Source organism: Talpa europaea (assembly GCF_964194135.1).
Source record: "Talpa europaea genome assembly, chromosome: 10".
Classification (NCBI taxonomy): domain Eukaryota; kingdom Metazoa; phylum Chordata; class Mammalia; order Eulipotyphla; family Talpidae; genus Talpa; species Talpa europaea.
Window position 1 is genome coordinate 69,594,935 of NC_140077.1, and position 21,077 is coordinate 69,616,011.

Sequence of the window (21,077 nt, forward strand, 5' to 3'; positions counted from 1 at the left end):
CGGCCGCGGCCCCCGGCCCACGCCCGGCTCGCGGCGGGAAGACCCCGCCCCTGCCCGCCCCGCCGCGCCGCCCTCCAATAGCGAGCGCGGGTAGGCGGGGCGCCGCGACTGTCGTGAGGGCGGCCCGACCAATGGGGAGGCAGAGCGGGCCCCGGGGGCGGGGCTTCGGGGCCTTGTCACGCTCGGGTCCGTGTGAAAAGGGGGGTTCCGAGTGCAAAGCAAAGTTTTTTTGTAAACCGTCTGCAAAGGCGGGGGGGCGAGGAAGGCGCCGAGACCGGGCCGAGTGCAGCCGCCGCGCCAGACTCGCCCGCCGTCGGCCGCTCGGGCCGGGCCCGCCGAGAGCCCGGGAGCCGCAGCCGGGCGCCGGAGCCGCAGATGCGCGGAGCCTCCGCCGCGCGGAGCCGCCCGCCGCCCGCCCGCGCCGCCCCGGCCCACCGAGCCCCGGGCGCCCCCGGAGCCGCGGCGCCCCGCCGCAGCCGCCGCCTCCCCGCCGCGGGGCCCGGGCCTCTGGGGCCGAGCGGGCGCCGGCGCGCCGCCTGAGCAGCCGCGGCTGAGGAGACGCCGCCGCCGGCCGGGAGGCGCCGCCGCTGAGGAGCCGCGGGACCGGGCGCCGCGCTCGGCCCGTCCGCCGCCGCCATGGGGTGCTGGGGGCGCAACCGCGGCCGCCTGCTGTGCATGCTGCTGCTGACCTTCCTGTTCATGGTGCTCGAGGTGGTGGTGAGCCGGGTGACCGCGTCGCTCGCCATGCTGTCCGACTCGTTCCACATGCTGTCGGACGTGCTGGCGCTGCTGGTGGCGCTGGTGGCCGAGCGCTTCGCCCGGCGGACGCGCTCCACGCAGAAGAACACGTTCGGCTGGATCCGCGCCGAGGTGATGGGCGCGCTGGTGAACGCCATCTTCCTCACCGGGCTCTGCTTCGCCATCCTCCTCGAGGCCGTCGAGCGCTTCCTCGAGCCGCACGAGATGCAGCAGCCGCTCGTGGTGCTGGGCGTCGGCCTGGCCGGGCTGCTGGTCAACGTGTTGGGGCTGTGCCTCTTCCACCACCACAGCGGCTTCGGCGGCCACGGCCACGGCCACGGCGCCCCCGGACCCCGCGCGTCCGACGGCCACGCCGCGGGGCCCCCCGGCCGGCCCGACCCCGACCCGGAGGAGACCAACACGCTGGTGCCCGACGGCCGCCGCGCCAACGGGCTGAAGGCCGAGCCCTCAGGTGAGCGGGCGCCCCCTGCGCGCCCCCCGCCCCGGTGACCTGGCCGGGTGTCTCCTGCCCCGCAGAGTCCCGCCCGCGTCCCCCGCCCGCGCTGTCCCGGGTCGCGCTGACCCCTAAGTGAGGGGCCAGAGATCAGCCGCTGGTGCTGCCTCCCCGCACCGGGCATGGTCTCCGCGCCTCCGCGGGGGTGTCCCCCCGCGTCGCCACCTCCGAGCTGGTCCTGGCAATCCCGGACCCAGGACTGGGCATTTCCCGGCCTCTTGGGACGTCTCTGAGCCCGCCGGAAACAAGTGGGAAGGGCGTTAGTTAGGTCCCCTCGCGTTTTCGGTGGGTGCCGTCGTCGGAAACCCAAGTGCCCTCGTTGGAACTGGGGGAAGAAATGTTGAAAGGAAGGAGCTGGAAGAGGGAGCCTGTTGCCACGCTGGGCTTCTGTAGGTTAAATAGTTGTCAGGCTTTTTTGCCCTCCCACCATTAGGATTGATCCACCATCAGGATCCCTGCGGTCCTGAATGCCTGCTTGCTAGCGGGCACCTGGAGTAGGGTGTGGGCATGTGTAGATGGATTCACCTGGGCTAAGACTGGACTTGTAAGGGCAGCGTCACTGGGGACGCCATCGGAACAACAGAATACAAAGAGCAGAGAAGGAGAAGCCATGAAAGAATGCTGTAGAGCCCAGGAAGAGTAAGGACTCGTAGGGGGCGGGGAGGCTGGTCCACCACCCCCCCCTGCCTGATAGGTATCTGGTAAATCCCAATAAAAGCTTCGAAAAAGCCACAGAGGGCTCCAGGACTCTTCTCCACCTGCCTGCAGAGAATTATAGAAAACCTGCAATGTGCTTTCCTGCCGCTACAATTGGCTTAAGTTGGCAGAATGATTTGAAGCAGACGGGTATGTAGCTCTCCAAAGACCTCTGGAGGGACTGAGGAGTAGCAGACCGTGAGCCTGTGACAGTGCTGGTGGCACCACGGCAGCACAGGAGGTGGATAAGGTCCTGGAGCCACTGCATGACACCTCGCCTGGAGGAGGAGACAGCCTGCGAGGACCAGCCCGTGGTAGCAGAATCATTGAGTAAGAAAGGACCATGATTCCGAGCTTGCCCAGTGCTGACACATGGAAAAAAGCCAATGGATGGACTTGGACTGACAATCTCACCAGAAAGCGGAGGAACTTTGGTGGGACTATGGGACCCCGGAGGTGGATGGTACTGTTTGTAAACCCCGGGAGATGAAAATTAAGGCATGAGAAGAGCCCACTGTTGGCTGAGGGAGGGAGGAAGGCCTCGCCAAGCTCTCTGCAGCCAGGCAGAGGAGATGTACCAAAAAAGCCAACTTAGAAAGGCAAAAGTGGTGCTGAGATTGGGAAGCCCTGAGCTGTTGTTAAGCAACCTAAATATGCTAAAGAAGGCCAAGAGTCTCTTTAATCTCCTGTGGGTGATGTTCATTGTCGAGAAAGGGTGAGGTGCTGAGGAGCCCATCCTTGGGGGACAGGTGGGGAACGTGGCTTGTGGCAGAGCCCATAGGCAAAGAGGAGATCCAAGAGAGGCCGCATGTGGAGCTTGTATCCACGGATCTCCGACCCATGTGCTTGTGCAATGGGTTGTCTGAGTGCAGGGATCTGCGTGTCTCTGCACTATGAAAGCCGAGTGTTGGGAGTTACCGCAGACATAAAACCCTGAGGATTGGGCGATTACCGCCAAAGACCGAATCACCAATTCAAGAGTGAGTGTATCTTGGGGTGAATGCGGTGTGGCGCTTGTGGCGGAGACCACAGCCAGAGAAGGAGAGGAAGCCTGATGGCTCCTGGCGTGTGAGGGCAGATACTTGAGTGGTTCCCCCCTTGCATGAGCAGCGCCTTCAGCAGCAGTAGTAGTGGATTGTCTGCTGGTGTCAATAATCTTCTTTTGCCGCTAGGTTGGTGCCCTGCCTGGACTTGTTTGTATTCTGTTGTATTTTGTTATAATGTTTTATTGTGATGTATTCTATTTACTTTTATGGACCATTGCTGCAGTGTTCATATTGCCAAGAGAAACGCGTATATAACTTGTAGACTGATACAGACTGAATGGCAGAAAACTCTGAGGGGGTGGATTGTAGGGTAAATGATTGTCAGGCTTTTCTGCCCTCCTGCCATTAGGATTGATGGTGGATCCCTGTGGTCCTGAATGCATGCCTGCTGGCGGGTACCTGGAGTAGTGTGTGGGCATGTATAGATGGGTTCACCTGGGCTAAGACTGGGCTTATAAGGGCGGCATCACGGGGACACCAGTGGAACAACAGAGCACAAGGAGCAGAGAAGGAGAAGCCACGAAAGAACGCCTTAGGGCCCAGGAAGAGTAAAGACTCGTGGGGGACTGGGAGGCCTGCCAGCCTCCCAGCCCCCCGCACCCCTGCCTGCCATGTACCTGGTAAATCCCAATAAAAGCCTGGAAAAAGCCACTGAGGGCTCCAGGATCCTTACCCCATCTGCTCCGGTCGTAGATCCTGCCTATGGCCTTCGTGCCGCTACAGCTTCCTTCCCTTGGAGGTTCACTGGACCCCCTGTGCTGTCGAACACCAACCGCCTTCCTTCTTGCAAGGTGCAGGGTGGCACCTTTTCCAAATTCTTGGGACATCGCAAACAGGTTTAATGGCCCATTACCTTTCCTCTCACTCCTACAGGGCAGCATGTTGTTAGGAAGAAAATGAAGATGCTGTGCCTAATTCCTTTAGAAGATCAGTAGGTTTGGGGTAAGAGGTGGTAGGAGGTAGGAGCGATCGCTTAATTCCAAGGATTCCTGACATCTCTGGTGGTGGACAGGTGCACATTGATTGGTCAGTTTCTGAACTCTGCACCTGGAGGCTTGTTTTTGTTTTTTTCATGATAGAAGTTGAAGTTGACCCCAGTGCCCTAATGACAGTGGCTGGGGTCTCTGTGCCCATCAGGCATTTGTATTAGACACATCCATGCACAGTTGTCTCTCCTTTGGCTGGTACCATTCAATTTTGTGTTTTCTTTTGGCCCTTGTGTCCTGGCTGGTTCCCGACCTGTCACCTTCTAGTCTGTTGTCCAGAGTGTGTTGTTTTCATATTGTTTCACGAAGCTTTCACCTCCTTCATTCCCATGGTATTAGGCGAGAATGTTTATATAAATACTTCCAATGTATTTGACACAGGATTTTTATTTCTTTGTAGATCCAGAAAAGTCCAGAAGCGAGACGGTGGAAGTGCAAGTGAATGGGAATCTTCTCAGAGAACCTGACCATGTGGAATTGGAAGACGGCGACAAGACTGCACAGCTGAACATGCGTGGAGTTTTTCTGCATGTCTTTGGAGATGCTTTGGGTTCAGTGATTGTCGTAGTAAATGCCTTGGTCTTTTACTTTTCTTGGAAAGGTTGCCCTGAAGGGGAGTTCTGTGTGAATCCGTGTACTCCCGACCCCTGCAAAGCCTTTGTAGAAATGGTGAATAGTACTCAGGCGACAGTTCATGAGGCTGGTCCTTGCTGGGTGCTATATTTAGATCCCACTCTTTGTATTGTGATGGTCTGTATACTGCTTTACACGACTTACCCACTGCTTAAGGAATCTGCTCTTATTCTTCTACAAACTGTTCCTAAACAAATCGACATCAAACATTTGATAAAAGAACTTAGAGATGTTGAAGGAGTTGATGAAGTTCATGAATTACATGTTTGGCAACTTGCTGGGAGCAGAATTATTGCCACGGCTCACATCAAATGTGAAGACCCGACATCATACATGCAGGTGGCCAAGACCATTAAAGACGTTTTCCATAATCACGGGATCCACGCCACCACCATTCAGCCTGAATTCGCCAGTGTCGGCTCCGAGACAGGCGTCCTCCCCTGTGAGCTTGCCTGCAGGACCCAGTGTGCTCTGAAGCAGTGTTGTGGGACGCTGCCGCAGGCCTCTTTGGAAAAGGACGTGGAAAAGGCCCGGGCAATGAGCATCTCTTGCTTAGAACGTAGTGACAATCTCGAGAAGAAGCCCAGGAGGACTAAGGTGGACAACATCCCTGCTGTGCTGATCGAGATTAAAAAAATGCCAACCAACCAACCTGAATCTTCTTTGTGAGTCTTAACAAGGAGGTGATCCTTGACTTGTGCTTTTAACCGCAAGAGGGAAAAGACTCCATTGAAATTCTAAGTTTGCCAAGTAATGTCATAGAAGTCCTCGCTGGTCAAACAGCTTAATTCTATTTTTGTAAGAACAGGATGGGACTGCTCACAGAGGTCTATAGTACAACTTTACGAGTGGAGAGTACAGCTCCGCTGTAACAATTTTGGAAAGCCAGTTTTGACACTATGTTACATTTTTGTTTAAGTAAGTATAAACTTATATAACATAATGACATTTGATTTCCAGTTTTTCCATGGTAAAAAATTAATTAGGGGGTAAATAAAATTGTTACTGGAATTGCTCTGCTTTTCTTTCCCCCCTTTGTTAAATTTTGTTTATTAGGCTTGTAATTGCTAGAACTTTAAAAATCGAGTTTGTTTCCTTTTACATGTTAGGTGATATTTACTTGCCCTGTGAGGTCATTAGTTTGCATAAAGGCAGCATATTTTAAGAGTGACTCATGGATATTATTAGGAAACGTTTCTTTTTCTTCACCCAGGGTATTTATAATACTGAAGATCAGTTATTATCCTGTATTCTGTGTTGCTGAGTATTATTCTGAGATAATTAACAAATTGAGCTCCAGTTTACACATAAGAGCAGGGAAAGGAGCCTGCCAAATTGATATTTAGATTATTGTAAAATAATGTTCAGGCTATGTTTCTAAATTGTCTGAGAATTTGCACTCACGTTTTCTTTTACCAAAGTTAGTCTAAAACCTGGACTTGGCTCGCCAGCGCTGCTTTGCTTTGAAAGTGGCATTGGAAACGTTGAGCTGAAAGTCATCTCACAAGACACCTGCGCTCAGTATCTTTAAGGACATTACACTTAATCTAACGATCACAAGTCATATTTCAAATTGTGGGAGTTTCCACAAACTTCAGAGCTTAAGTGGGTTCATGGCGTCCCCATATGGATCCCAGCCAAGCCCAGCCAGCCATGCGTGTGCTCAGCTGGGGGCCAATGACTTGGGAGAAGAAAGCAAGCTGAAAGTCCTTGCAATGTGGCTAACGTTCTTAGAAAGCACAAGTAGTTCAGGCAACATGAAAATTTAAGTGTCCATAAGTCATCCTGTCTCGACATTGCTCAGACCTTCCGATGGTGGCTGCTTTTGCCTGGTGCCACAGTATCTACACAGGAAATTGTTTCTGGCCGTTTCATTGTTGCTGTGGATTTCAAATACCTGGATGAATATTATTTAAGGGTATTTAAGTTATATTTTTCTTGAATAGAGGTTATGCTTTGTGAAAAATCTAGATTTTTGTTCTCCAAAAGATGAATGTTAATAATAGCAGTTATCATGTATAGCTCTATTTTTCTAGAAACAAGGTATCCTGACTACTTCACTAACTTTTCTAGCTGACTACTTTTGGGATGGCAACATTTTGGAATTTGTGATAATTCATTGTTTCGGATGAAAGTATTGGCATTTGACAGTTAACTTAATTAAAGGGATGATCTTTTCTGGTAGAAGGCGTTTTTTTCTAGTGTGAGCCTGTTGCTGGCAATGGGCCTATTTAAGAACAGCGGCTTTTTCCAATGAGAATGAGGTAACTTGAGGAACATAGTTTGTGAGTTCACAATTACTGTAATGGGCCAAAACCATAACCTGCCAATTTGCAACACATCTTGATCTTTTCATACTGGTCTCTGATGATGTTCAATTCTTACACTATTAGTAACTTTGAATTTTGCGGCAAAAAAAAAAGCATGAAATTGGGGGATCTCACACAGGTTGGGTGAAAAAGAGAGAAAGCTTTGAATTGTACTGTATCATGTACATTCCTGATTTAACATTCAAAACATGGAAACATTTACTTAAAATCTCTAAACAGTTTGTTAGTAGAAATATTTCAGTGATGATCCATGAGGATAACTGGGGAAAAATACTGCAGTCAGTGGCATTTCCTTTACAAATGCTCTCAAGTCTATTTCTTACAGTTTCTTGCAGAACTGAATGAGGATTTTTTTTTAAATGGTGTATAAGCATGGGACAAGGGCTATTGTTTTTTCAAAAGTGCTTCGAGGCAACAGCCTTTATATTTTAGTTATTTCACTTTGCACCACTTTTAAGTAGCTGATGTGTAACAAAGGGGTACCTAGGATTCTCTTTTCAAAGGACTTTGTCATAACAGCAAAATCTGGGCACTGACTCACCTTTTGAGTTTAAGCAGAGAATTATTTATTTCTTTATAATGCACTTTCTAACCCATTATTAGCTATATTAGCATTATCTTTTTTAAAATGCTTTTATATTTAAATATTGTGGGATTTAAGTATCTTTTCCAAAATCATTTATTCCTTCCTGAGAGAAAGTAAGGGACATACTCTGAATTCTGAAGAGACTTAAACCCAGTATTTAAATATGCTGTTTTATAACACTGCGTCAGTTTTAGGAGGTCCATCGCTCCTACCGGCTCTTTTATATTTGAGCAAGATCAGTGTCTTTAGAATATGTGTTTAGAAACTTGTTTGTCGTCCAGTTTAGTGAGAAGGTGCTGCATGTGCCTGAATTAAAACCACCCAGAAATTTTTCCAAACCAAATGCAGCCTTAGTGATGAGAGAGATTTAATTCTCCATTGTCACCTTTTCACTTCTGTGATTGTTTGTTTAGGTTTTTGTGGAGGGGCATCTGCATTGTGGGGACAAGAACCTAAAATAGATCAAAGTCACGGCAGCTTTGCCGTGTGTGTTGTCATGCTGTAGACAACATGATAGGAGAGCTAAGGTCTATGTTGGGAAAGGAAGAATTTCCACCAAGAGCACCCTGAAGGTCACAGTAGGTAGAAGATCGTGTTAACATGTTTGTATCTTGCTAACATTCTCAGTTAACTTTAAAAGTCAAGGGAAGAGGCCTATGGAACCAAATGTGAAGTGTCTAGTAGGCGCACTGGCATTGAGTTGAATAATTTGACTGTTTATAAGGAGATAACATTTGAATGATATTAATGTCATTTACCTGCTGTCTTAAGATGTTCATGCATACACATATATGGAGAATAATCCTACAGTATAGAAATATTTATTTTAATAAGCGTTTCAGTTAAGTCATAAAACAGTGTTGAAACTCCTGGGAAGGTGGAGGGTTTTGTTGTGTTTTGTTTTTTAAATTGAAACCTTGAGATCCAGTGTTGGGCCATGGGGCCTGGGAACGGTAACCATGCTCTGGCTGGTGCCCTGTGGCGGGACACTCTTTACCAGCGAGCTCTGGGGGAGCAGTCATTTCACTGGCACTAGAACCTTTTTTATGTCACTCAGTTTAAACTTTTAAACCAAAAATTGTATGGTCCAGCGTCTTTGGTGAAGAGATGCTGAAGGGCATGTAACATACAAGTAACCCGTGTTATATGCAAGACACAAGTTGCCCTGTGTGGTTCTGCCTCAACAGCACAGTGTGGTATAGCACTGGGCCCTGGGACCCTACGAAGCTCCCGCTCATGTTGCCGGGTGCCTGCAGCGCCTGCCTACCCAGCCAGCTGTGGCACGTTCCATGCAGTTATCATCTCATGAAATGCAGATGCAGGTAAATCGTCTAGTGCTGCAACATTTTACCTAACTTTTTGTACGTTTGATGACTGTACTGTGTTTTCCAAAGCTGTTCCTACCTCACCATGAGGCTTTACGGATTGTTATGTATTATAAATGTTCTTTATGAGACAGACTACTGTGTTTCTTCTCATTTATTAAAAGTTAAGTAGCAAAATAAACTAATTTTAATGTTGTCTGTGCGTACGACCTGCCCCCTGTGCTTGCCTGCGTTGCGCCAGGCCCCCGCACAAAGCAAGTGTTGTGGGCACCAGAGTGTCCGGGTTTCAGGATGGCTTCAGGATGGTGAGGGCTGCAGATGTGGGCAAAGTTTGCCTTAGCAATGGAAAGGGTAGTGCCGCAGGGGCTCCTGAGTAGATGGCTCCAGGGCTGTGGGGCTTCTGTTTAAGTAGGAAGCCGGTGGACTCTGGTGCCAGGCAGCCCTGCGTCCCTTTACCTGCTGTTTGTATTTGCAAGCGTCATTACGAGGATTATTTTAAAGTTACAGAAGCATCTGGGAACTACTAACCCAAGAGTGCATTAGTTCATTGATTTGGTTGAGTTCCAGACTATCAGAAATGTAGTTTCTCTAAAGAACTTCTGGCTGGGTGACAAACAGTTGAAAAATCAATTGACAATGAGTGGAATAGATAATTAATAGAACTGAGATAGACAATAGCTATTCCAAAGAAGGCATGAAAGTCTTTTATGTTTATTGAGTTAACAGTTTACAGATAAAAATCTTTGGGAAGGGGGTCCTCCCTGGTGGCCTAGGGGTTGAGTCTCAGGCTATCACTGCTATGGCCTGAGTTCAATCCCCAAACACATGGCAACCCACATGGTGCAGCAGACCTCTCCTCTCTTGCCCGCTGTTCCCCTCAGCAGTGGATTTCAGTAGATCCGCCTGTTCTGTTCCCCACTCTTATCTCTGCTAAATCCTCTTACTCCCCACCCCCGTACCTCTGGCCTGTACCCCAGTTCTTCTATGCAAAAATAAATCTTTAAAAAAGCCTTTGGGAAGGATTCATGTAGGTTAAGTTGCGGGGTTGAGAGGAAGGGGACACCGGGCAGCGCAGAGGGTGGAGGGCAAGGAGAGGAGACCACAGGAGGTGAGAAGTGCCCACACCCACGTGCACCACATTTCAGCTGCCTCCATGCATCCTTTTTCATACTTCAGTGGTTCTGAAATCAGAATGCACCATCGTGATAGCTTAACATTTGCTGTTGGCCAACTTCTCTTGTCTAGAGGAGTCTTCCCAGAAACGAATTCTTGGGTAATCTGGTCATTCAAGAAGCATTTGCCAACATTCCCCAAAACTTGATCTCTTGTGCTATGCACATCTGGAGGAGAGCTGTTGCCTTTGAATTAGATGAAAATACTCAAAGGTGGCGACAGCACTGCTTTTAAGGAAACATTGTAGACATTTCTGAACCTTCAGTATTGACCATTTTTGCTCATTTACAAACCTGTCTTCCTTCTAGAGCATAAGCAGTGAGGTCAGAGCCATTATCTATTGCCATGCCCAGGTCCAGCACAGGGACTAGCCCACTGGACGCACCAAAGGTGTTGGGTGGGGTCCTTGCTGGGGACCTGGGGGTTGAGTCTCAGGCTGTCACCACTGCAGCCTGAGCTTGATCCCCGGCCAGGGGGCTGACCCACATGGTGCAGCAGACCTCTCCTGTCTCCCCATTGCTCTCCTCAGGAGTGTATTTCAGTGGATCCGCCTGTTCTCCCCACTGTGTCTTTGGTGAACCTTTTTACTGCCCACATCTCTGGGCTACACCCCAGCTCTTTGCAAAATTAAATAAAATTAAAAAGAGAAACAGGTGTTGGGTGGATACGGAGGGCTTGGTGGGAGTGGAAGCAGAGCAGTAATACTATGAACAGCTAAAATACACTAAACTCCAATTACATCCCAGGCACACACTTTATCCTTGCGAACCCCGAGATATTCCCCATTATTCCCGCTTTACAAACAGATGCCAAGCTCCCTAGCCAAAGTCACTTAGTGACTCAGGGACAGAGGCAGAATTGGCCTGGGGCTCTGCAAGTTGCTCTTCCTACCCCCTCACGTCAGCAACCTGCTTCATAGGTGAATTTAAGAGAGTTCTTTGTCATTTTCATCAAGCAGTAGCGATAGAAAAGAAATAGGGAACCTGAATCTTAAAGCATTTGATATTTATAAACAATCAAAATAGTCACCTGATGAAGGTCAGAACGTTCTTACCTAAGTCAGACTTTCTCAAGCTTTGGTGGCCTTTTTCTTTCAAATTACATGTGGGAGATAAATAACAGTATTTTAAAGAATTCTGGGCCCCTGTTGTATTCCAGCCTTACTGATCAGCATGACTTTACAAAGGAGTTTCCCCTCAGTCACCACTTGCACCTTAATAGTATTGACTGAGTATCAACTGCTAATGAAGTACTTGAATACCCTTTTATGCTAAAATCAGTGGATCTCTAGAGAAACTGGGGGCAGGGTGATGGCCGTCGCTGTGGCTGAGGAGACATGGGAAGGCCATCTTCTTCTCCACAATGTGCCAGCAAGAGCGGCCATTTGTCATGGAAGCATCCTTGAGCCTCCACCAAAACGCCTGTAGCTACTCCCCGCTCGTGGTCCAGACAACCCAGCTGCTTCAGATTCCCAGGGCGGGTTACGGGGTTGGTGGTGGTGTGACTGAGGAAACCACAAAGCGACTGAGCGGCCACACCTCCGGCCCCCTCTGGAGACTGGCTTGAATGAACCTCAAGTGGTTTCAACTTCAGCTCCTCCGCAGGTTCAGGAACCAGCTTCCATGTTCTGGAGTCAAATAGGAAGTCTGAGGGTTTGGTTTGTCAGGCTTCTCACACTGCAGGGCCAGGAGGCCAGATTGTCCTCAAGGAGGCATGGCTGGCACGCCATCTGCACAGGCCTCAGCACCCTTGGCTCTGTCGAGAAGATGAAGGAAAAAGGAGCTTCTGGGCCTGTAAAAAGGGGTCGAAACCAGTGGTTCTTATTAAAACACAGAGTGACCTCTTCTGTCTCCCTGCTGCTCCCCTCAGCAGTGGATTTTAGTGGATCCGCCTGTTCTGCTCCCCATTCTGTCTCTGGTGAATCCTCTCACCGTGCCCCTCCGGTCTGCACCCCAGTTTTTGTATGCATCAATAAATAAGATAAATCTTTTAAAAAATGCACAGAAATTGAAATATTAGATTAGAAACTTGAAAGGATTTTTCTTTCTAATGCTGAAAATGCCAAGGATAATACCAAATGTGTCGGACTGAAGGTCCTGCAGCAAGTAAAACCTGCCTTAGGTTATAGACACCTCGGGAGGTGTGGTGATGTGACAGAGCTCAGGACAGAGCTGCTGGTCAGAGTTCTTGGGTCCATGGGCGGGAGCGCCTGACTGCATGAGATGGCGCAGGCTGGAGACGGTGATTCTAGGTGCTCCCGGCCTAGTGTGTTACACTAGCAGCACTGTCCAGATAAAGAACAGAAACGGGGATGGTGGAGCAGGTTGTGGGGTACAGGATGCGTCTAAAGAGTGAGGTCCTGGCCTTTCATTGATAGGGGAACAAAGAGAAAATGGCGGGTCAGACTGGAAATATGATGTTGTCATTTAGGGCTTTAGGGAGGGCGAGTCCACGGATCAGGAAAATCACAATCTTTCCCCCACCCCTACCCCCCCCCCCCACGAACGGGACGTTCGTTCCACTGATCAGTCTCTGGGGTGCAAAGTAGATCAGTCAACACCCCACCTGCAGTGGTCCCTGTCACATCCACTGATGCAGCCCATTGTCCCGGGTGATCGGAGTCCTGTTTGTGTTGGACTTGAAAGGTGCTTGTAGGCTCCTGCATGCTACAGTTAGCAGACCCCACTAGTCCTTTATGACTGTGGCCCCCGTATGGCCCAGGGGCTCGATACATGTGATTAAAGATATTGAGATGGGAAGATTACTGTGGCTAATCTGGGTATTTCTGAAATAATCATAAGGTGCTTAAAGGAGAGGGGAGTCAGATTCAGAGATGGGGTGACAGGCATGAGGAGGGCAGAGCACTGCTGTGGTTGCAGAGACTGAAAGACAGTGCTGCTAACTCCATACTGAGGGGAGGCCAGGGCCAGGGCCAAGGAGGAGGGGAGCTGAGGAGTGGGGGCCAGGGCCCTAGATGGAGGCCACTAAGTTTGTGGTAATTGCTACACTACCAAAAAGAAACTAATATAAGAGTGCGTATACATAATGTGTATATATATTTAAATTATACTAAAATCAAATATAATTTATACACTAAATTTTCAGAATTATTATTTTAAGGCCTTTGCGCTCACTGAAGTTACTTTACAGGCAAACTCCTAAATAGCTTTGTCAGAGGACACTCTCCCATACTTTACATTTCTTGCTACTGCAAGAATGAGATGCCCTCTCTTGCTACTGCAGGGCAATGACTTCAACAGAAAAATTAGTTCCTGCAACAGTGATCTGTGGTTTGAAGCAAGAAGGAGCAGCCCCAGTCAGGATATTTCACTGTTTAGGCATGGCTTCCGAGTTGGCTTCCGAGTTGGCTTCTGAGTTGGCTTCCGAGTTGGCTTCTGAGGTGGCATGTTGAATATTGAATTTAGGGAATGAAGAGCTCCTTAAGGAACCTGGGGTATTTCAGCTGCAAGGAGAAGGAGAGGCGAACTCAGGGTGGGGGATCAGCCCTGGACGGGGTTAGCCCTGGACGGGGTCAGCCCTAGATGGGCAAACTCAGGAAAGAGTCAGCCTGGATGGGCTCAGTCATGGGGTGTCAGAGATGCCCTCTCTGGAAGTCTCGAGGGAGCAGGTGCCTCTGCTTCTCCGACATCTGCTCCCCTTGTGGCGAGGGTCTCCTCTTTTGCTCCTTCCACCCTACCCCCAATCCTGTCCTTCCCCTACAACCCTCACCAGGCGAAGGCCCTGTTCTCAGACTGTGGGCCAGAAAGTCTCCCTTGAGAGGGTCCTTGTAAGGACTGCGGTGTGGAGATGCTCAGCCCCCAGACAGCCAGGAAGGGCCCACGGCTGAGAGCACCACGCCGGGAAGCCCCACAGGCTCCATGGTCCAGGCAACCGGGAAGGCAGGTCTGTGTTCTAGTCGCGACATGGCCTCCTGGGCCCTGGCCCAGCCACTACCCAAGGGGCTCCAAGTGACCTGGCTGCCATCCCAGACTCCCTGCCGGTGTGACCTTGGGTATTGCATGCTGACTTTCTGCTTCAGTTGCCTCATCTTAAAACTGTTAGAGGGCTGTAAAGATTAAGTAGCCGATATGAGGGAGGCCCTTTGAACAGTGCCTGCTCCTTAGTAAGTGCTCAGTTAATATTAGCCAGCGAGTCCTCGCCCATCCCCCTTCCCTCTCCTCCTCGCTTTCTCCCTTTCCCCTTCTCCCACTCTCTTCCCAGCGGTGACCCTTACTCGGGCCCTCCACTGGCCGCTCTGGACTCTGGCGCTGGCCCTGTTCTCTCCCACAGGGCCACCTTTCTCATTTGCAAAATGTTTTGACTTTTTTTGCTTTAGGTAACTTCTGCAACAAACGCTGGCTGTGGAGACAGGAGCATCTGGAGGACAAGCCATGTTTGCCCAGAGCCCGTCATATGAGTTCAGCTTCTGAGGAGGGATGGGGGACCGTGGAGTCTCCTGGGGAGCCAGTGCCGGCCCTCTGTGGGGGCTGCGTGGGGCACGTCCTCCAGCAGCTGTGCTGGTGGTTGCAGTTTGCCCATTGTGTGGAGCCTGGTGGGAGTGCTGCTGAGGGCAGAGTGGGACCCGACATCTCAGGGGCTTTTCCAGTAGAGAGGTGGGACTGGAAGACCCTTGGGGGCAAGGAAGGCATAGGGGAGGGTCGGGCAGGCCTTGGTGCTGACCCAGCCGGCAGTCCTGGCCCTGCCACCGGCCTCCAGGGAACCAGAGGCAGCACCACTCACTCCTTTCTTTTAATTTAATCCATGCATAATATAATCTTCACCTATTTTTTTTTAAACTAATCTTTTTTTTTTTTAAAGATTTATTTATTTATTGATACAAGCACTGGGTACAGTCAGAAGTGCAGGAGGGTGAGAGAATTCACCAGAGCCAGAGTGGGGAACAGAACAGGCAGACTGACAAAGTACACTGCTGAGGGGAGCAACGGGTGGCAGGAGAGGTCTCTGCGCCATGTGGGACCCTCGCAGGTGGCCGGGGATCGCAGCCCAGCACTCAACCGCTACGCCACCAGGGGAGGCCCCCTCTTCACCTATTTTTTAAAAACAACTCTGAGAAGCTCTGGAGCAGATGGCCTAGGGGAAATCACGGCCCCCACGAGCTGCTGGGGGTGCTGCCTTAGAGTTTACGTTGCCTTTGCTCTCCCCGTTTTAATTAGCGACGACTCATGCAAGGAACACCTATTTGAAATTTAAGTTAATGAGCAGCAAAAAAAAAAAAAGTAATGAGTATTGCAGATTTGCTTCAATATCTGCTTCCAAGGATCGCTGCGTCAAAATGAATTCTGGTGACGATTGTGTTACAGGATGTTGGGATGTGTTCACGCCTCCAAGATCTGTGGGCAAAAGGAAAATGATGGATGCTTCTGTGTGGTTTCTAATCAATTGCCAGGAAGCCCCTCTCACCCCCGCTAGGGGTTAGAGCAGCTGGGCCTGCAAAGGCCAGCCAGAAACCTCCTCACTTACCTCACCATTTACAGCGAAACACTAGCATTTTGTATGTTTTTTAAAAATCAGCAAATTTTGTTAAGTGTATAGATTAGGTCTTGAAAGCACCTTTGTTCTTGTTGCTGGGGCATATGGTTCTGTATCAAACTACATTTTATTGTTTCTACGTGGAGGCTGCTATGTGCACTATTTGTTTTTATTTTATTTGTTAGTGTTATTCCAGCCTTGTCAGTGCGTAGCTCATTGTGCCTGCGGCTCCTGGCTTTGCTCATGGGCATCTGCACTTGCTGTAGTGTGACCACCTCGGCCTGCCCTCCAGAACGGGGTGTATGTATGTGCAAATGTGTGTCTGCAAGTATTTTCTCTTCGCAAATACATACAAGTTGGTTGAACAACATATGCCGTGTGTTAAACCAAAAAGGGTTAGAGACGAGATGACCTTTTGAAGGAGCTTGTCAGGTGATTCTGGCGACATGTTACTCTAAAGATAGTGCGTCCTTTGAAATTGCTTAAAAAAAAAAAAAGATTTATTTTATTTATTTATGCATACAAGACCTGGGGTGCAGGCCAGAGGTGCGGGAACTGAGAGGATTCACCAGAGACAGAGAGGGGATCAGAACAGGCAGACTGACTGAAATCCACTGCTGAGGGGAACAGCAGGGAGACAGGAGAGGTCTGCTGTGCCCTGTGGATCAGCTCCCTGGCTGGGGATGGACTCAGGCTGCAGTGGCTGCCCATAGCTTGATAATGCTGAGACTTAACCTCTGTACCACCAGGGAGGTCCCCTCCTTAGAAATCACTTTTTCGTGCAAATGTGGCAAAGGACAGACCAGGTACAGTTGGCCCTGCTGTCGCTGGGGCTGGGGCGCTGTCTGGCGCTGGGGCGCTATCTGGGGCTGGGGGGCTGTCTGGGGCTGGGATCCCCTGCTGGGCTTCTCACACTTTGCAATGACTGGGGCACAGGGAAGCACAGGGACAGCGTGGGCACCTTGTCCCTTTTGGGGTCATGAACACAAACTCCCCAGCTCTGCAGTAAAGACAGGCTTTGGCGACAGACGGACAGGAGACCTGTGGTTTCCTGTGTGGGCGGCCCTGGACTCGTCACTTCCGTCTCTGTAGGAGTAACAGCAGGACAAGCTTGATGGGACTGTCATGAGGATTGAAGGAATTGTGTCCCCTTGTCATGGGCTGGGTTGATCGGTTGATCATGACTGGTCCCTGCTCCCAGGCGGCAACTGCTGGTGTCTCCTGCCAACCACAAAGTAAGGCTTAGTGAGATTAAATATTAATCTAGATTATCACTCTTCTTCTAGAAGATTAATCCAGAAAGTCCTCAAATCCAGTCTCCCACTTGGCCAGTTTCCACTAAGGCCAGGCTCCAGCAGGGGCCGGGAGCTAGGACCTGCAGGGTCCAGGCCCAGAGGAGCAGAGTGAGGCCTTGGGTCAGTGCCCTTCTCCAGACACCTGTCCTGCCAAGGTGCAGACTCAGCCCTGCCTGTGAGTTGGGCGCTTCAGCAGAGACACTGAGATAAAGAAGTCAAGTCAGGTAGTGATACCTTCTGAGACGGAAGCACCAGCAGGGAGGGGCAGAGGGCGCATGTTTTTGTGCATGTCACTGGTCTGCCGGGGCAAAGGTCAGGAAAGCTGCTGGGAGGTGGTGGTGGTTACAGTGGACAGCCTGAGCGGACAAGCCACCCCCAGACTGCGGGAGATGGCACGGAAGGCAGCAGGCGAGCAGGGACGCCAGCTCTCTCTCCGAGGGCATGTCAGACCCCTCAGAGAGGCCTATCTTCTCATCGGTTGATCAGACTGATAATCAGTTTTCTTCTCCAAAGATTTTCCTATGGCTGGTTTTTCCCTTCAGCCACCGCCAGCCCTTGGCTGGGTCAGCCGAGCCTGGGGGGCAGGCTCCTGTTTGGGGCCTCAACCTGCACAGTGACTCAGCACACCCACAGTGCTGCAGGCCCCTGCCCCTGGGTCCTGTGCAGGGAGAAGGAAGGGGATGTGTGTGGGGTGTGACATGGATGTCTCTGGCCACCCGACTCCCAGAACTGGGAGCAAAAGCTTCTCCCAGGAGAGGCCTCCAGCTCGGCCTTGTTTCCTGGAAAGGAGTGCCACAGAGAGCGGCGGGGCCAGGATGTGGACTTTGAGCTAGCTGGGTGTAGGGCCTGGCTCTGACACCTACCATTTACATAAGCGTGGGCAACACGCTGCCCTGAGTGGTGGGCCTGTGGTGGGCGAGGGCGCAGCTGTCCTGGCACAGACCAGTGGAATCGACCAGGCCCCTGTGACCACAGTGCCATCCTGGGTACAGCCAGGCATGCCAGCCCTCCTCGCCCACCCCCGTCTCTATTCAAATACTGATAACGCTGTGGCCAGAGGTTGTCCAGAGTCGCTCCTGGAAATGGGTGGTGTGAGCTACATATGCAAAGTCAAGGGCGCCGGGACCGCTGGGACTCTGTTCTGACCACCTGCCTGGTGCTGCCCTGACCAAGGGATGTGGGGTCCTCCCGTCACACCTTGAGGCCTCTTACAATGGGTGCAAATCTTTTAAAATGTGGCCAAATCTTTTAAAACGCTCTTGCTAGAAAGTCTGGTCTGGCCATGCATAGGGACAAGGCTCAGTAACCCGCAGCGGTTTGCTCTGCTGGCCCAGTGCCCTCCCACTTTGATCTATGTATCTGGTGTTCGCAGTACCATCCACTCCTACCACACACCTCAAGGCTGGTATGATCCAGGCCACGTCGTCAAAGATTCAAAGGCTTTTCACCAAGTGTTCCTTTCCCCTATGGGGTTTGTGGGGGCTGGAGGTTCGTCTCAGCCTTGAACTGAACATCTGTTGGGGAAGCCCCTGGGGCCGTGGGGTCCAGGCCTGTGAGAGGGAGAGCCTGTCCCCAGGCACCTCAAGGCGGGCCTAAGGCACATCCTGGTCTCTGTGACCAGAGTATCTAGGCAGCACCCAGCACTTAAGCAATGAATTTATTTTTATTTGCACCCAGATGTGTTCTCCTAGTAAACTATGAAAATAATGCTGCCGAAGCTGAAGGAAGTTTTCCTTTACTCATTTTCAAGAAAGTTATTTTTTTAAGATTTTATTTATTTAATTTTGCATAGAAGAACTGGAGCGCAGGCCAGAGGTGTGGAGTAAGAGGATTCCTCAGAGACAGAGTGGGGAACAGAACAGGCAGATCCACTGAGATACACTGCTGAGGGGAGCAGTGGGCGAGACAGGAGAGGTCTGCTGCGTCATGTGGGTCAACTCCCTGGCCTGGGATCGAACTCAGGTCATAGTGGCAACAGTGCTGAGACTTAAGCCCTAGGTCACCAGAGAGGCGCTGTTTTCGAGAAGTTTTTTTGAAAAATAGGGAGTGTATGTCTGCTTCGATACCAGCACGAGCTAGAGCAGGTAAGTGGTATATATGAAAGCCACTAAGGTTGAATCTTTTCTTTGATATCCTTGTTTCTTTTCTTGGGATACCTTTCTGGTTAAGAATCAAAGTACCACCAGCCCCTTAAACGAACTTAGCAGCTTCCCATCATTCGGCCACGCTGCAGAAGAGCTGACATGAGCCAGGAACTACCCATCTCTCGAAGGTCTGGTAGAACTCACCATTCTCATGAGTGAACTATGCTTTGAATCTGCAGCCACATGTCTCCTTTTACTTGTCAAAGGATTAGTCAATGCTTTGGATTTTGCAAAGAAACAGCATTTCGTTTTTGAAACAAATACACATTTATTTTTCAATCATTAGTTTTAGTTTTCATTCTCAACTGGATTTACTTTGCTTGTCTTTTACTAGCTTCTTCTGTTAAATGTTTAACTCATTTTTTTGAACTTTCCAATTATTTAATGTGTGTTTAAGATTATCGTTATTCTGATGGCTGCTCTGACAAAATCCCCCCAGATTTCAGTAGGTTCGACTTTCCTTCTAGATCATTTCCAGATAATTTATCATCACCACATTGACTTCCTATTTTATCTTGAGGTAAAGAGGTAGCTATTACTATTTCATGGCTCCTACTTATTGTATTACAAGTAGTGAATGAGGCCATGTGAAGTCAATATTTTGGAATTCAATAAAATTGTTTTTGTGGCCAATTCATGATCATTTGTGTACAAATTCCATGTGTATTTTGCTTTTGGGGGTAGCAATTTGTTCATTTGTGAGGTTGAAAAATTTGTGGGGTTTTTTTGGTCAGAGCTATGGAGGTAAGAGGACTCACCAGAGACAGAGTGGGGAGCATAGGGGTGATAGTGCTGAGACTGAACCCCTAGACCACCGGCAGTTCCTCAGTATCCATGTGTGTTTCTTGTATGCTTGATTAATCATTCCGGAGAGTGACATACAAATCACCTCATTCTACAAGAACAGACATACAGACCAATGGAATCGAATAGAAAATCCAGAAATAAACCCACAGATTTATGGTCAACTAATCTTTGACAAAGGAGCAAAGACTATGCATTGGAGCAAAGAAAGTTTGTTCAATAAATGGTGCTGGGAAAACTGGGTCGCTACATGCAAAAGAATGAAGCTTGACCACTACCTCACACCATACACAAAAATCAACTCAAAATGGATTAAAGAACTAGACATAAGACCTGAAGCCATAAAATATATAGAAGGAAATATAGGCGAAACACTACGTGATTTGCACATCAAAGACATCTTTACAGACACATCACCCAAAGCAGTGATAGTGAAGGCAAAGATAAACAGCTGGGACTACATCAAATTAAAGAGCTTCTGCACAGCAAAAGAGACAATAACAAAAACAAAGAGAAACCCCACCAACTGGGAGAACATTTTTGCACCCAACACTAATGATAAAGGACTGATCACAAAAATCTGCAAAGAGCTGATGAGACTCAACAACAACAAAGAAAAGAATCCAGTCAAAAAATGGGCAGAAGAGCTAAAAAGAAACTTCTCTGAAGAGGAAATGCAAATGGCCAACAGGCATATGAAAAAATGTTCAACATCACTTGCCATCAGGGAAATGCAAATAAAAACTACCATGAGATACCATCTTACACCAGTGAGAATGGCACATATTAAAAAAACTAGCAACAACAAATGCTGGCGAGGGTGTGGAGAAAAAGGAACTCTTCTGCACTGTTGGTGGGAGTGCAAACTGGTCCAACCACTGTGGAAAGCTGTGTGGAGATTTCTGGACCTACTAAACATAGAGCTTCCATATGATCCAGCAATTCCACTCCTAGGTATTTACCCAAAGGACACAGAAACATCAATTCCCAAGAACACCTGCACCCCTATGTTTATAGCAGCACTGTTTACAATAGCTAAGCTTTGGAAACAACCCAAATGCCCAAAAATAGATGACTGGATCAAGAAGATGTGGTACATATACACCATGGAATATTACTCAGCATTCAAAAAAGATAAACACATGCAATTTGCAGCAACATGGATGGCGCTGGAAGGGATCATGCTCAGCGAAATAAGCCAAAAAGAAAAAGAAAAATACCGGATGGTCTCACTCATAGCAGGAATCTAGAAAACTTAAATAAGGGACCAGGAAAATGAATAACTATAAGAAAGTGAAAATCAAAATCAACAAAAAA

General features: G+C 49.3%; 1 protein-coding gene across 1 annotated transcript; it reads left to right on the plus strand.

Moving 5' to 3' along the window:
- Positions 1-636: 636 nt before the first annotated feature.
- SLC30A1 (solute carrier family 30 member 1) lies at positions 637-5,282 on the plus strand (the record flags this gene model as incomplete). Its single annotated transcript, XM_084245941.1, has 2 exons — positions 637-1,210; positions 4,381-5,282. The coding sequence occupies 2 exons, from the start codon at positions 637-639 to the stop codon at positions 5,280-5,282; spliced, it is 1,476 nt and encodes a 491-aa protein (XP_084102067.1).
- Positions 5,283-21,077: the final 15,795 nt, after the last annotated feature.